Raw genomic sequence first — 16,487 nt, forward strand, 5'->3', positions numbered from 1 at the left:
TGGCTAGTAAACAACAGAATGGCAAACACCTCTGGTATCAGATAAACTCACTGACACTCAGGAAAAATAGACATCAAAATGCAGGGATAAATGAGTATGCATGGGTAGCTCACATAATGGGTATGTATAAAGAACCAAAGATCAAATCAACTCCAGCTAGTCAAATAGTAAAAAAGGTCATCAAGAGTAGCGCGGAACAAAACACGCAGATCCTCCCTGGGGTCATCAATGCGAATAAAAAACCTGTCGCCCTAAAATGTAAAATCCCCGACAAATTAACGGAAGTAAGTCAATTAATAAAAATCATAATGAACCTAAATTCAGAGGGTGCACCAGATCCCAATGGAATCCCCAATCCCCTTTTCAAGGGAGAAGCTTCATGTTGGGCCCATTACTTTACTCCACTCTTCAATGAGCTGTTCAAGACAAATGGAATTCTTGAATCATGGAGGGGAAGTATCATCCAGCCAATTTTTAAAGGGGGAAACTCAACAAAGCCGATAAACTACAGATTAATCGCTCTAATGGATGTAGAAGCGAAGTTATATGCGAGCTACTTGCTAACTCAATTGAAAAAATGGTCAGACGATTACAACTGCATCCCAAGATCTCAAACAGGGTTTCGAGCAGGCCCTTTAACAAACTGAACGGCATTAACATTGTAGGTCGAAAAAGCTAAATTTAAGAACACCTGCTTGTTCGCCTGTTTTGTGGACCTTAAGCAAGCTTTTGACAGCATGCCCAGTAAACGTCTGTGGGAAAAACTGGCCAGCTGGGGCATCCCTTTAAATTTATTAAATGCTATCAGAGAATTATATTTGTGCACATGGAGCCGGGTAAAGTTAGGAGATGGCCAGTGGATATAGAAAATACACACCCAAAATGGTCTAAAACAGGAGTGCGTTTTAGCTCCAACTCTTTTTAACCTGTATATATATATGATCATGAACAAGCCCTCCTGGAAATCAATAGTCCTCCTCCATCGTTAGTTAATGGGGAAATTAGGTGCCTTCAGTACGCCAATGATCTAGTACTTCTAAGTCAAACTCCAATCGGCTTACAAGGAGAAATATTTGACAGCACAAGGGCTAGAATTGAATTTATTAAAAACAAAGGTTGTACGACTAGTGGAAGCAGTCGCCTCCTACAAATATCTTAGATTCATGCTAGAACAAAAATTGAGCTTTAAATCACAGCTCATCTCAATGAGGTCAAAAATTCATAACTTGATAAATGGTTTTAACGTTTTAAAAAAGAAACCAAGTTGTCCATCATACAGCAATTTATTAACAGTCATGCAGGCACAGTTAATGCCAACAGTATCCTACTGCACTGAAATAATGAAAGGATGTGACATCCCTGCCTTGAACACAATACAAAACAAAAGTCTATAAAAAAGTTTTCCAGATCCAACAAAGTGCATCGCCAGCCCAGGTGCAGCTAGAGTTTGGCTTACTAAATCAGGAATTTCGTATCAAAGGCTCCTTCATGAAATTATGCTGGAGGTTCCGTGCCTCTGAAAGCAGGACCATAGACCACCTATGCTGGAAAGAAATAGACAGAAAAAAAGAAAAGACAACGCAAGGATCCTGGGGTAGGTATTTAAAACCAGGTGATAGAGGACCTCTCTGCCCAAGATATTTGGAATCTCTGCGTAGGGAAAAAGGCGTTCAATAAACTAATCAGCACTACAATAAAACTCCTGTCTCACTCAACGGATGAGAATAACTTACTGCAAAGACAGAACGCCTGGACGGTTATTAGTTCATACGGGAAAAGAAAGCCTCAGGAATATTTAGCAGCCTATTTCTCACTTACCCTAAAACATCAATTTATGAGGCTGCGTCTTGGCATGTAGGAAACAAAAGACTTAATTCCAGCGCGGAAGGATAAAAGGGAAAATCGAGACTGCAGACTATGTGGATACAAATACGAATCTATTCAACACATTTCTTGTGTATGCCCAAAGCTACTAAAAGACCCGAAGTCATTATTAAAAACACTTCTGAATAGTATGAATATACGATCATGTAGAGAAGCAGTAATCACCTCAATCCCCCTAGAATGCAGGGGGGATGAAACCTTTAAATGTGTATTTAAAGGAAATCGGTTGTAACTCTCCAGAGAGTTAAACAGATTTTAGATACGATTGGACGACCAGGAAAATCTCGAAGAGTTAAATGCCGTTTTATAAAAGGCTGTTAGGAAGACATGAACTTCTCAAATCTCCGTTTTTAAATGAAATTTTAAACAACTGTTGCACAAAGTACCTTATAGATTAACTGTTTAAAATTTCTATCAATGATTTTACGTGCTTATATAAGTTTGTAGTAGCACTATTGAAAAAGGTAATTTGGTGTCATGGTTTTTGTTTGTAAAAGACCGATCACTGAAAATAAAATCTTGAATATTGACTCGTCCGACAGCTGCCTGTGCCTCCAAAAGCTTGAAAGGACATACAGCCTTCAACTAAGACCCAATAACTCCTGTGGAGTAGCGGAGCTGCTCCCCTGCATCCCACAGACACACTACAAGAGCTGTCAGGTCTTAAGACTGCCAAATGCCATAGACCCTCCAGGTATTGAGGCATGAAACATGTTGACCCCACATCACCCTTGCTGAAGCTATCTTGTTACGTCATTACCAGTGACAGCTCCCTTGTTTTTACTTTGTCAAGGGGACCACTATTAATAAAAAGTCTCCTCGGTAATTCTGAGACTATTTTAGATCACCTACATACTACCAGATACTTAAATCCCCTCACTTGCATTAATCTATACGGCGAAGATCAAAAGATCTTTGTCGGGCTGATCGTGTAGTCCTGGAAATTGTTAGACGAGGGTGTCACACTTACAGATCCCCGACAGCTTTGCGACTTACTTTCAAACTGTTTACAACACGGTCTCAGATCGTCCGAAGGAGGACTCGCACTTGTTGCTTAGGGACCTGCGACTCCCTTGTCTGTCCCATGAGGATCGTAATTTGATGGATAGTGCCTTCACCACTGATGAAGTAGCCCAAGCTATTCGTTCTCTGAACTCAGGGAAGGCACTGGAACCAAACGGACTCCCGCTTGAACTCTATAAGCTCAGACCTGATAAGTTGGCACCCTACCTCAAAAATATGTTTATCAAGGCCCGGGAGATGGGAATTTTGCCCAGGGATCAGAGAATCGCCTCAGTGGTGGTGATTCATAAGGCGGGTAAGCCCAAAACCGCTTGCGCATCCTACAGGCCAATTTCTTTGTTAAATGCGGAACCCAAAATTCTGGCCAAGCTCCTCTTCAATAGGCTGGTGAAGGTAGTCAGCGGACTGATTCACCCTGACCAATCAGGTTTTCTTCCACATAGAAACACTGCCCATAATCTACGTAGGCTGCATGGAGTAATAGCCAGAGCCCACACACTGCAGGAACCAGCAGTTATCGCTTCACTGGACGCGACCATGGCTTTCGATACAGTCGAGTGGCCCTACCTATGGGTGGTCTTGACTAAATTTGGATTTAGCCCAGAGTTCATAGATTGGGTGCGCCTGTTGTACTCTGAGCCGCTTGCCCAGGTAGTCGTTAATAAATCGGGTCTCTGCATCCTTCCGCCTTGGTCGCGGCACTCGGCAGGGCTGCCCCCTTTCTACCCTTCTTTTTTCGCTGGCATTGGAGCCTTTGGCGGCTTGGCTGCGTTGGGAACAGTCTATCACTTTGAGTTACATGATAGCCAAAAGAAACATCGCACAACAGGGGGGATCGGAGCAGCCTCCCACAGTGGAGCAACCTAGACTGGAGCATGTTCCGGGAAAAAACTGTTTTAATGGCAAGGGGCCGCCCTCGAAAGTGGGCTTCAATATGGGGACCTTGGAATCAGTATAGAGGTGATATCTGTGTGCCTCCCAGAAGCGCTGTGTTTGATGTACCCCCATCCCCGTAATATCTTTGCTGTGTATGTACTTTGGTTTCCTGTGCCCCACTGTGGGAAGGATGTCGAGGGTGGCATGATTCTTCTGTACTGTATTTTTCACGGATGCCTTGTTTTAATAAAAAGAATTGTTAAAATTTTTTTTTTTTTAAAAAGGTCTTAGTCAAAGAGTCCCCTCTGAGGGGCCTGTCGGCCACTGCAGCGCCATCTCAGACGAAGAGCAGCTCAATGATTAAGCATAACACCCTTCTGGGTGTATGAGGGCATTCAGATCTGATCACTTTGATCCCTCTGGTCTACCCTCCAGGTTCCTTCTAAAAGCCTTAGTCCCCCCCCAGGAACAGCACCCTTCTTTTGTGCTGTATTTGCTTTTCCTCCAAAGGATAACATTGCCGCCTCTGAAAATTACACTGTTGACTTTTGGAAACAATAATTATTCCTATCTCAAAACATGCCTGATCATATTGATGATGGTGCTCTAATATTTATAAAGATGTTTATATTAATTGATGTGGGTATTCTTATTGAGTCGTGTGAATCATTAATTGTGTGCCCGCTGCAGATGTCTAACACTTCGCTCTGATAAGCTTAAGGCTGCTCGAAAGCCCCCCTAAGAGAGCACCTTAGTATTTCTAGAGCGAACAGATGACTCTACGCACTGTATACCTCTTTTTGGTATACTACATAAAGAGTCAGCTTACTACTGTCATTTCTACCACTTTTCAAACACAAATGAAAAAAAATACAGATCAATATACCCTTGAAAAAATATCACATCTTGCACTTCAGAAAAAAGACCGTCACAGCATTCATAAGCGATCCTACGTCCCAACTCCTTCTACTAGTACTGGCTGGGCATGATCTTCAACTGTACCCTCCTGGCACTATGCAATACCTTTGGTCCTGGCATATGCCCTGCAATTGTTGCTGCACCTGTGGTCAGGAACTGTCTCAGGGCTTGATCTACTCCCATGTCCAACTGCAATCCCCTTAACCTAATGTCTTCTGGACGCAGTCTTCAGCTGTGGTCAACAGGTAATTGACACACATCTTAGCCCTCACCTGCAGGCTGAAAATAGTCTAAAAGTAGTAGCCACTTAAGCATAGAAAGGAAGTAAAAGCACTAGTCTACAGTAACAAGGGAAAAATGAGCAAACGGTGTACCTTACTCTTCTGATTGATAAGTGTCTGTTATTTAATATAGCATTTCGGTGCCCATTAATCCACCTACTCAACTGGCTTGTATTGTTTAGAATCCAATCTGAGGTGAGCTAAGCAGCCTGAAAAATCACAATGGCTATGGGATCTCCCAACAGGATATGCATTATTAGATGATATTTTGGATTTAATATTTATTCCCGCATGGTATGCCAATTGAGGTTAGGCTGGAGGTGAAAATAGGGCATTCGCCCCAAAAAAAATATATTTAGACTGATAATAAATTGCCCAAAATGTTATCTTGGTGCTCAATGAAACCAATCAAGTTGCATCATCATAGAGCCAGGCTGCAATATGCTAAGAAGAAACATATCACACTTATTAAGTACTCCATAATTAGCATAGTTCAATTATTCTACAAGTAACTTCCAATTCTACGTCAAGAGCAGTAGTGGTGCGAGGATTGAGCAGTGCATTGTATTCAATCAGCTCAGCAGCATTAATAAAGTCACAAACCAACAATAAAAACTACACTACACAAAAGCACAGGAAATTAGTACAACCAAAAATAAACACAGCAAAGAGGCCGTGCACCAGGGTCTCTGCAGTCTAGTAGTGAGCCAGCACAGACAGGTGGTGCTGCACAGAGGCTGGAATATAAGTTACACAACTTATACTTTAGTGATAACTTCTGATTTGATGAACAGAATGCAACTGGGGTGGCGGAGTGAGCCAAAGAATGATGATGGATTAAACCAAGATCAGTTGACTGGGGGTGAGTGCTTGCAATGTTCAACACTCCGTCCATCATCCCCTTTGGTTTTACGTCTGGTCTGAACTGGGTAAGAGAAGTTCCCAGTTCTTCTTTGCCAATGTTAGAAAAAAGATTCAGAATAAGGTGCAAGACGTGTTCTAATAAATAAACCCTTCTCGATTCACAAGGTAATTGCACAAGTCTCCTATACAACTCTCTGCGTTTCAATTACAGCCAACGGCAAAAGTACGAGCACTGCAAACGAACCGGCCTGTTCAGTTAACAAAAGGCACATGTAGCTACTTACACGAACATGGGATTTCAATTTTTCCCAAAGCTTGTCGTTCTTGGGGTTGACAGGCACAACAACATGGTGCACAGTTTCAGGGACAGAATCTTCCCCTTTCAGATCCACCCATGTCGGGAAATGCATTATCTTCTCCGCTAACTTTTTCACGTCAAAGGAATGCAGGGTTGCAGAGCACACGATCACCTGAAACAGAACAGAGTTATAATGTAAACATTTTATCTGTGCATCAATAGTTATGAGGCACTGCAGTGATTTAAAATGCAAACACTGTGAAGACTTAAAATATTTTATGATATGCTCAATGGTAGCATCATAAAACATTTCAGCATCAAGGACATTTCAGGCTAACTAATCCAAAACGCACTATAGAATAAGTCTGTTTGCTATACTACGTCATATGATCATTTTGTGTGTTTTAGTGGGTTTGTAAAGATATTGATCCTGCGGACTAAAAAAAAATAATGCGCAATAAACACAACTAACAAAAGTTGCACAACTACTGATATGGCTCCAACAGCCTTGCACAGTTGGAAGCATGAGACATGAAATGCAGTCTAGAAGTACAATTGTTTTTTTTAATCATGTGTCTAGGTAATTTATAAAGTATGGAATAGGTCACCTACATTCCCAGATTCCTGCAGAGCCACCAATACACATTGAAACTATGGAAACCAGGAAACTTTACCTTGATAATGTTAGCCTTGCTCTTAGCCACAGCTCTCCTTTAGGCATGTGCCACAGCTGTTCTTTAAAAGAGGCTAAAAAGCTTAAAAATAGGACACTACACAAACCCAGCTCTCCGTTTTGCTTTGCTTAATCATTTAGGTAACTGGATACAAAGAAGAAAAACTTTGTGCTTGCCCTTTCAAAAACAATTTCCATTGTGGAACGGACACCTCCAAAAAGGCATCTGGCAATGTAGACTAGATTGTAATTTAGGATATACATCTTGGAAAATAAGAAGAAAACAAAAAATAACCTTCTTCCTCCAAGAAATCTAAAGTAAAAATGTTAGCCGACAAACTAGGAGGCTCCATAAAGCCAAATAATTTGCCTCATAAAGACTCCATCTTTGTAGATGGATTCTGTAAGAAACTGGGTTACTGGTTGAGGGGGGGATGCAAGACCCACTCAGGCAAGACCACAACCATGTGAAGGTGAACCACAAAAGACAGTAAATTATCCCAGGCTTAACCCTCTGGTTGCTTAGCACAAAAGCAGTCAGGCTTAACTTCGAGGCAATATGGAGAGTATTCATGCAACACTCAAATGGTATTAACGTGAAAACACACCAAAAGAAAAATACCAAACTAATTTAGAACAATAGTGTAAATTTTAATAAATATGATATAAGAAAGACAAATCCAATCAGTAGAATCAGGGATATTACATTTTATATTTTAAGTAAAACTAGCTTCAAGAAGCACAAAGCACCAACTGTGGTTATCTGGTCGCACCGGACTAGGACAAAGTGACAAACTCAGTCCGACCGCGATAGAGCATAGATACAGGGATCAAGCAAGTCCCGCTGAAAGTTGCACCTAAAGTCCTTGATGCACGGCTTTACGCTGTGCTGTGTCAGATCCAATGAGAGTATGAGATGTCCTGCATTGAGTTGCACTGCGTTACTTCAAACGAGGCCGCTGATAAAGAGCTGCCATGCAGGGTGCTTTAAGTTGCGTTGATTCCAATGAGGCTGCTGATAAGGAGCTGCAAGGGACAGCGATGCAAGGTCCTACGTAGAGTTCGGACAGTTCTGATGAACCCAGTTAGGTTACACTCAGATGCCAGCCAAGTGTCTAGAACCTGGGGAGGCACCTCGAGGATCAAGAACTCTCTCCAGCAAAGTCCAGCAGGGCTCAGGGAGGAATCTGGAGCTTTTTGTGTCCCTGTAGCTCAAACAGGATGCTAGCCAACTGACACTTGGAGTCACTCCGGTTAGCCTGGGACAAAGGAAGGAGATCCAGTCTTCCTTTTCAGAGAGCGAGGTATTCCTCAAGCAGCAGGGCAGTCTTCTGTAATGTCCACAGGTCCAGGAGTGTACTGAAGAGGTGTTCTGAGGGTCCAATACTTATACCTGGTGCTAGCCTCTATACTATGCACACGTCTGGTTTAGCAAAAGGCTTCCCTTCCCCTGTCAAGGCTCCATCTGAGAAGTGTGTGCTGGCAAAAGACTAGTGTCAGGTTCATTTGTGTGTGTGCAGGAGGCAAGCCCCTTTGAAGTGCAAGTGAGGCAGGGAACAGATTTGCTCCCAGACATCCTGGCAAGATGGCCTATACTGCCCACATCTAGCCCCCTATTGTCTCACTGTCTGGGAGAAATACAGAAAGCCAAATGTCAAAGCCATTCACAGTCATGTGACCCAGGACAGTGGCAGACACACAAATGGTTGGACAGGAAAATGCCAACTCTCTAAATATAGCATTTTCAGAATTGTCACTTCAAATCCAACTTTATCATTAATTATGACATTTCTACCTGCTCCCAATCATAAGTTAGCACTTATTAAACATAATAAGGTTACTCTGTGTTATCCATGAGAGACAGAATTCTTACAGTAGTGAAAACAAATTTAGGAGTTTTTCACTACCAGGCCATTTAAGGTTTAAACCTACATGTCCTACTTTTTTAATCTAATGCACCCTCATACTATGAGCTTTTAGGGGCAATGTATATTTATTAGAAAAGGAAAGTTTAGAACTAGCAAAAGGTTTATTTTGCCATGTCGAAATGGCAGTTTTAAATCGCACTACAGGCTGCAGTGGCAGACCTGAGAAACTTTTAAACTGCTACTTTAGAGGGTGGCACAATGAGTGTTGCAGGACCAGTAGTAGTATTTAATGTGCAGGCCCTATGTACATATAGTACTATATACTAGGGACTTATGAGCAAATTAGATTTGCCAATCAGGTGTAGGACGATTTTACCATGTTTTAGGGAGAGAACATAAGCACATTGTGCACTGCACCACTGCTAACAAGGGCTAGAGTCCGAATGCCAACAAAAACTAATTCAGAAAATCAGGAAGGTGAAATCAAAAGTTTGGAGGTGACCCTGCAGAGAAGGTCAAGTCCAACAGATTCTGGCCAAGCAGAGCACACAAAAAACCTGCCATTAGATGTCTCGACCATAATAGAGTCTTATCCCCTTTACTCATCAGGACAGAAGCCTTAAGTCTGCAGCCAGGAGAAAGATGACCACTGTGAGAAATAAATGTGTATTTATAGGTTGAAGGATCCAAAATGGTCTACAACAACTGAAGTATTGTCTACTACATCTATTAGATCATACCCAGTTATCTAATCCTAACATGATCCACAGTTGTATCTACTGTCAGCCCTCTGAAGAGGATCACACTGGTAAGGCAACTAATGCTTTTGAGTGATCGCCGGTGTAAGGCTAAACATTGTCACAACTGTTGATCCAGTCACTGGTTATAGAGATTAGATTACATGGAAGCCTGCAATCCCCTTATAAAAGCCAGAATCTAATTTCTTTATTAGAACTGGTATGTGTCGCCTCTAGTCGCCTATTACAAGAAAAAACATAGTTGCTCAAATGTAATAAGTTATTATAGTTAAGGTCTGCTGTCAGAATGCCTACTGCCAGTACTAAGTGTGAAAGGCAGTTCACAGCGTATAATTAAAGTTGCAGTTTAAAGAAGGAAAAATAAAACTGGCTTCTTCCAGATATCTTTCTAAATCGAAAATGTTACGAGGAGAACAAATATATGTAAATGTTTCTTTTCCTCCCCCACACTATACATTATTACAAGAAAGAGAGAATCTATGCATGATTATACAAAATCTCAGCAACAGCATTTTTTTTAACTTGACTTGCTTAAATTAGACTTTAGTATTTTTTTGCAAACATTACTGCAATTTAGTGTATTTAATTTCACAGTGGAGATTTTCCTTCTAATCTACTTGCATGCAATAAACATGAAACAAGACCCCAAGGACTTAAGCGGTCTGGTCGAAGGATGATGTTTTGACCATACATTATAAGGAATAAAGTACCCTCTTCTTAACATTATAAAGATATTTCAAGTCACCGAGGAGTTCAGTGAGCTTATAAAGTAACTCATCCTTTGGCCTCATCCTCACTACAGTCATGGAACTGCTCGGTGGCTTGCAATACTCTTATAATGTATGGTGAAAGTACTTTATCCCAAATAACCCAGATGGACCCATATGGGCTGAGAGGGTGCTTGTCGTGCAAATGAGCTACAGAAGTAGGCTTTAGCTACCGGTATAAATTACTGAAGCATCCAAAGACATTGGAGGACCTAATTTTATGGATTTTTACAGTTAGTAGGCTCTTCATTATCATCTGTCAAATGGGCATTTCGATCCGTGCTGTGTGCTACAGGCATAGTTTAATAGCAGCTGTAACCAAATTGAGAAGAGACAATTTAGGTGTTAATTTAAGAGTAAATTGATTCAAAGGAAAAGATAATGTGATTAAAGCTGGAGGTGTCACATATTCCAAAACTACAGCTTATCTTCCAGCATCTCTTTTTACCTAAATCTTTCATGATAACACTTCATTTGCCAATGCATCATTATTGTATTATTGCACTATGTACCGTACCTGCAGTCGCTTTCCATCTGAAGTAATCTGTGGAATCTGACCATGGATCCGGTTAATGAAATCTGAATAACCTTGGGTAAGGAGGCCATCCTGTGTTAATAAAAAAAACACTATAAGACACTATTCATCATTTCCCTCTTTTTTTTTGTTATAAGCCATCAACATTGATGGCTAAATCACACACAAGGCACTGAAATACACATAGATTCACTATGTTCAAGAGAGATGTTAAACAGTGGGAATGGGACCATGGCATACGTATCATCAATACAATCTAGGAATATTATGTGTAAAGCTAATGATGAACCAAAAACATGTAAATAAAATAAAAACACTTACTTTAGGACATTCATCCTAATTCAGGACTTCATTACCAAAATCGGTTTTATCCACACTATGTGTGGGAGGGTATACTCAGACTTGAGTCCCTTGCTCATTGCACCATCAGGATTCAAGCAAGCCGGGCCGAAGAAGGCTGTGATGCCAGAAACCGGTCCCCGGAAGCTTGTTTCCTTCCCAGTATAAGAATTGGCTTGGTAGTTTGGTTTGTCCTGTTCCCATCATGCACTGGGACAGGAACAGACTAATTTGCATATAGCCAGGTTCTGAGCTGGGATGGTGCAGTGAGCTAAAAAAACGGTGATGGATTAAAACCATGATCTCTTGACTTGGTAAGAGTATTCTGCATCATTCAGAAACTCTGTCCATCACCACCCCCCTTTTCCAAAATACGTATCATCAATACAATCTAGGAATATTATGTGTAAAGCTAATGATGAACCAAAAACATGTAAATAAAATAAAAACATTACTTTAGGACATTCATCCTAATTCAGGACTTCATAACCAACACACTGGAAGAAGGAATGGGCTGGGGCAATAGTCTACAATAGTCTAGCAAAAGCAACTAATTGCTGTACATTTTTTTTTCTGTCCTAAATTACATTGAGTCCACATCTTGTGGGAGTAGAATAGTGGAATATTTGGAGTACTCTCAAACACAAATGCCTGACAATGTACTGAAGTCAAAAGTGCATTTCTGGTGCTCTTAGACCAGAGGGTAATATCCGGCTAAGAGTACCCTGTATACTTCCCATGTCAACTGCTAACCAGTAAACAAAGCACTAATTATGGAAGATGCATTTAAATTCTGACTAAATAACCTCTTGGAAGTAGTGGTGTGGAGGTCAACCCTTTTCAAAGGAGGGTAGATTAAGAAATATTCCACGTCACTACAAAAAGTAGTTGTTGTTGCACTACAAAAAGGGCCTCTATTCTTTTCATACTCAACAGGACACAATTGTCAGGCTGCAAAGGTCTATTTGAATCAGTACATTTAAAGTCATACATCACAAATCTTCCATATCCCTTCACAAAAGATATGCAAAGAAGCCTAGCATACAATGTGAGATTATGGCTGAATGGGTGCTGTGTGTAGGGGGCCGTCTAAGAGGAGGGGGGGGCAATCTGCACCACACTTCATAAAATAGACTGCCCAAGATGGCAACAACTGAAAGCTGCAGCCTTTCAGGCCAAGGGGTCTCCAATAAGCACCTCCTTTAGTTGTTTGGCAAAAGTAACTTACTCCACCCTAGAAAGCTACAATCAGGTTCAGCGTGGTTTAAGGCAGAATTGCTCCCTTAGGGTACCTACTGACCCAGATCCAGTTTGAATAGATAATATAGTACCACAGAGACGCATGTCACAAGACTGTGCTTTTCTGAGGAGCACGCCTAAATGAGTACAGTCTAACATTTCCCCTCTTAAACAGGTAGTAGGTGCTCCTGTCTAAGGGGGGGGGGGGTAGTGGGTGAGGGGGTAGTGGGTGAGGAAGGGGGTGACGACAAAGTGACCTGTATGGACAATTATTACCAACCAGATGACAATGCCCAGTACCTAAACCTTATCTAAAACCCACAAAATGTATACCACTATGAAAGCTCAAGGTCTCGTTTACTAGTCCAATTCCAGTTAAATATGAGCAAGAACTCATCATATGGTAGTTTTCCTATAATTTACACAGATCCTTGATGTGGGTTTAGCTACCAAGAAACACTTGTTGAATCCAGGACATTATTGCAGATGCTAATGAAATGTATATGGCTAATGACCCTAAAAGCTAAGAAAGATAAACAGAATATTAGCATGGGGGAGTGGGTTATTTCATTAGTTTACTGATGATCTCATGCTGGAAAAAAAACGGTCTTTAAAAGTGTACAACAAAAAAGACTGCAATAACAAATCACCCTACCCTAAACTTTTAAAAATATATACCAAACCGTACTGTTAATTCATACGTAAACATCATGCATTTGAAGAATACAAAATACAGTAAAACTTAAAAAGTAACCTTTTATACTTACAGCTTCATCAAGGACTAGGAATCTGACTTGTGACAAGTTTAGCTTTCCAGTCGACACTAGGTCGTCCACTCTTCCTGGCGTCCCAACAACTATATCAACCTGAAAATGGTACAAATGTATGGCATAGAACATTCACTAGTGACAAATAATTTTCAGGTCCGCAATGGTCACTTTTCTCAAAATCAGTGTCTACATATGATGTTCATTATACAATTATTATAAAAACTGCAACCGTAAACACAAATTGTCTGTGTTTTGGAGCTGCGGAGACAGTCTGAGAAATTCAGTTATTAATTTGGGATAGTGGAAGCCCTTGGTATAGGCTTCTAGAATGTATGTCACTTTCCAGCAATGGCTCAAATGGGGTATATGTAGTACAGTGTAGTGAACTCCTGACTGGGCAACTGATTTTCATACATAGTATGGAGTTATTTAGGTTTTGTGCCCCCTCCCCATTCCCCCGAATAGACCCTTGGAGATCACTACCAATCCCTAGGTTCAAGATCAGGAAAGGAGGCACCTTAGGCATCTTTAAAGGAACATAACGCAGATGTTTTCCTTCTTCTGCATCTTCCAGGCCCAGTGGTGTTCCGAGGAGCAACTGGTGCATTTCTTGGCAAAATTTTGCAGAATTCCCACAAGGCTTATACATTTCCAGCACTTTTTATCTAATTTGACTGTAAACATTCCAGGAAGCCTATGTTCAAAATGGCAGAAGTTGTGTCTCCAAGCTCCAAGTTCTCTCCCAGATCCAGCAACGAGGCGTCACCCACACTTACTGATCTGCAATCATATGTCATCCCTTCTGGGAACAGACACGAATGTCCCTGTTCCCTTGAAAAATAATTCTTACACCCCATGCCCTCCCTCACATATTCGTGTCTTAAGCAAGGCCTTTCGCTAGGCTCTGTGTGATGCTACATTTTTGTTTCTTGGTGTTGGTTTATCCTTTCTAGGCAGAGCACCTTTCAACAACTCATCATGATGCTAATTACTGGCACTGGAGGGAAAGAAAGCCAGCAGAATGGTTTACTACTTTGGCAGATTCACAAATAATGATTTTATGAGTTGCCTTTCCACTATAGCTCAATAGCAAACACCCATCTTCACCATATTTTGATATATAGTAAAAAAGAATGCTTAAGATTCAATCTTCTCCAGGCTAAAAAAGAATGTTATACCCAGCGAGAATATATATTGACACAATGAGAACAGTCCATCTAGCATGCCCTAATTTTATAAATGTGGCCTATACACTAGTTAACCTCTGGTGTGCTGGGCAAATGTAGGGTGATTTAGCCAAAGTGCACAATGAAGGTGCAGAACTTCTCTTACATGTTACTGCAGCTTATTAAAACTTCAGAAAGAAAGGCCACAATGGTGTACCTAGAGCCATACTTTTAGTACTACATTTTGGCGATGCAAACATTGCAGCTAACTTGTGACATTTAACTTTCACTGGAGCATTTCCTGGACCCATTTAAGAAGGCTTTCTTGTATCATTGAAAAAGATAATTGGGTGTAGTCAATTTTATCTCATTGTATAGGTATAGAGCAAACACACTGTGGCAAAGTGCACCAAAACCAAAAAGTAGGGGGACTATGCAAGAATATGCCCTTTCTTGAGCATTGGTGAGCGCTCCCTGACCCCCTCTCCCGCATCCCCCATACTCCCCGCAAAAGCAAGAGGTTATTAAAGGAACAGGCAAGAATCAATATGACACTAAAAAAGGTCTCAAATATCAATGCCCTGCACCCACTAAATGCGTTTGAAACCCTACTTCACTTACACCTTGTTCCAGAACAGACAGTTGGTCTTTTGCAGCAACACCACCAATTATCAAAAGCTCCCTAAAAAGAAAAAAAAAACTTTTTCAGATCTCAAAACATGAGTAAATGTTCACTAACCTATCTGAGTACACTAAACTGAAGTTCAGTTTGTACAGTCATTAAACTTAAATCAGTTACTGTAGTTGCACAGTAGGATAGGGAAAGTTAGGCTAGTTGAGACTGAGTTACTCTTAGTGCTTGTTTTCCATCTTTTCCAACTTGTTAGAAACCGCCCTTTATTAGGAAAAATGTTGCAATTTTATACTTGTATGTGCTGGTCTGCACAGATGGTGCACACCCAGCCAAACTCCAAGAAGCGCATATCATTAATGTACAAGTACAAGTTCTTTCCACTGAGTAAACTAACATGGACCATGGGCGGACTTGGTGGATAATTAAGAAGAAGGCAGTGGATATTTTACAGCATTTTTGCACAGCAGACAGATGGGTAGATGAGGAGTGGTGCAAGGCAAGAGCAACACTGCAAAGCATGCAATACTTCTACAAATACATACAACAATCAAAGAAAGTATTATACAATAAGCAATGATTAAGGTATAGGGCAGAAAGTGACAGAAAATGATTGAAGAATTTAGAGCACAAAGTATATGACAACATGTATTATAGTCAGCTGAGTTAGTACTCTACAAGCAGTGAGGATTTTGTTTTTATTAGGATTCAACCAAGTAATTATCCACAGTTATTGAGGCAGAATACAACATGCAGAAAGGGTTGCCTAGATTATACGTGAGGTCGCTTTTGCAAAACCAGCAACACAAAAGCAGACTAGGAAAACCTCATAAAATTAAATAGTACCTGAGTTTAGGATCAGTGACATGTTTTTTAAATTGTTTGACGTTGTTCAAAGTCTGCTCTGCCAGTTCTCTGGATGGTTCAATAATTAAAGCTTTGGGTGCATTTGGAAGATTCTTAGTCTGAGCTACTTGAGCACTCCCTAAAAACAAAAAAAACACAATATAAATATTTTCCCTCCCCGAGTAGAGAAAAGAATTAACACTGAATAATTTTCACCTACACGTAGGTTAATCTCCCAAAGCATTTTTCGGTTCCCAGTAGCAAGATTTCAACATAAATTGTAACACTAACACACACACACTAACACACACTAACACACACACACACTAACACACACACGCACCCACACGCACACATACACACACATACACACACACATACTTTGCGGGACTCAGCATGCACCATATGCAATGTTAAAGAATAACAAAAGAATTTAGAATAACGATTATAAAATACTCGTACAACAAAAACTCCAAAATAAACAGTGACATTAATCAAAACCATCCCTTAAATGCACACTAGAAATAACGGGGTTCTAGCGATGACTGATGGATAACAGTTTGATGTGGAGCCCACAAATTTCAATGGTAAATCTGCATTTTAAAAGATTATGGGATCACAAATCAACAAATTTCTGCTTTGTTGACTATCATTTATTTTAGCTGGTAGTACATGAATGATAAACAGCCCATTTATTTTGCTGCTCTTCAGAAGGCAATTGAAGCACCTAGAGCACAGGATTGAGTTGGCA

At 40.7% G+C, this 16,487-nt stretch overlaps 1 protein-coding gene across 1 annotated transcript in view; it reads right to left on the reverse strand.

The window, feature by feature from the left end:
• Positions 1 to 16,487, reverse strand: part of DDX1 (DEAD-box helicase 1) — a 336,768-nt gene that overhangs the window by 113,444 nt on the left and 206,837 nt on the right. Inside the window, exons 13-17 of the mRNA XM_078647776.1 lie at positions 15,737 to 15,875; positions 14,881 to 14,941; positions 13,091 to 13,189; positions 10,728 to 10,817; positions 6,131 to 6,316 (exon numbers count right to left, since the gene is read on the reverse strand). Of these exons, the coding sequence (XP_078503902.1) occupies positions 6,131 to 6,316; positions 10,728 to 10,817; positions 13,091 to 13,189; positions 14,881 to 14,941; positions 15,737 to 15,875 (575 nt within the window). The remainder of the gene's footprint in view (positions 1 to 6,130; positions 6,317 to 10,727; positions 10,818 to 13,090; positions 13,190 to 14,880; positions 14,942 to 15,736; positions 15,876 to 16,487) is intronic.

Source organism: Lissotriton helveticus, chromosome 6 (genome assembly GCF_964261635.1).
Source record: "Lissotriton helveticus chromosome 6, aLisHel1.1, whole genome shotgun sequence".
Taxonomy (NCBI): domain Eukaryota; kingdom Metazoa; phylum Chordata; class Amphibia; order Caudata; family Salamandridae; genus Lissotriton; species Lissotriton helveticus.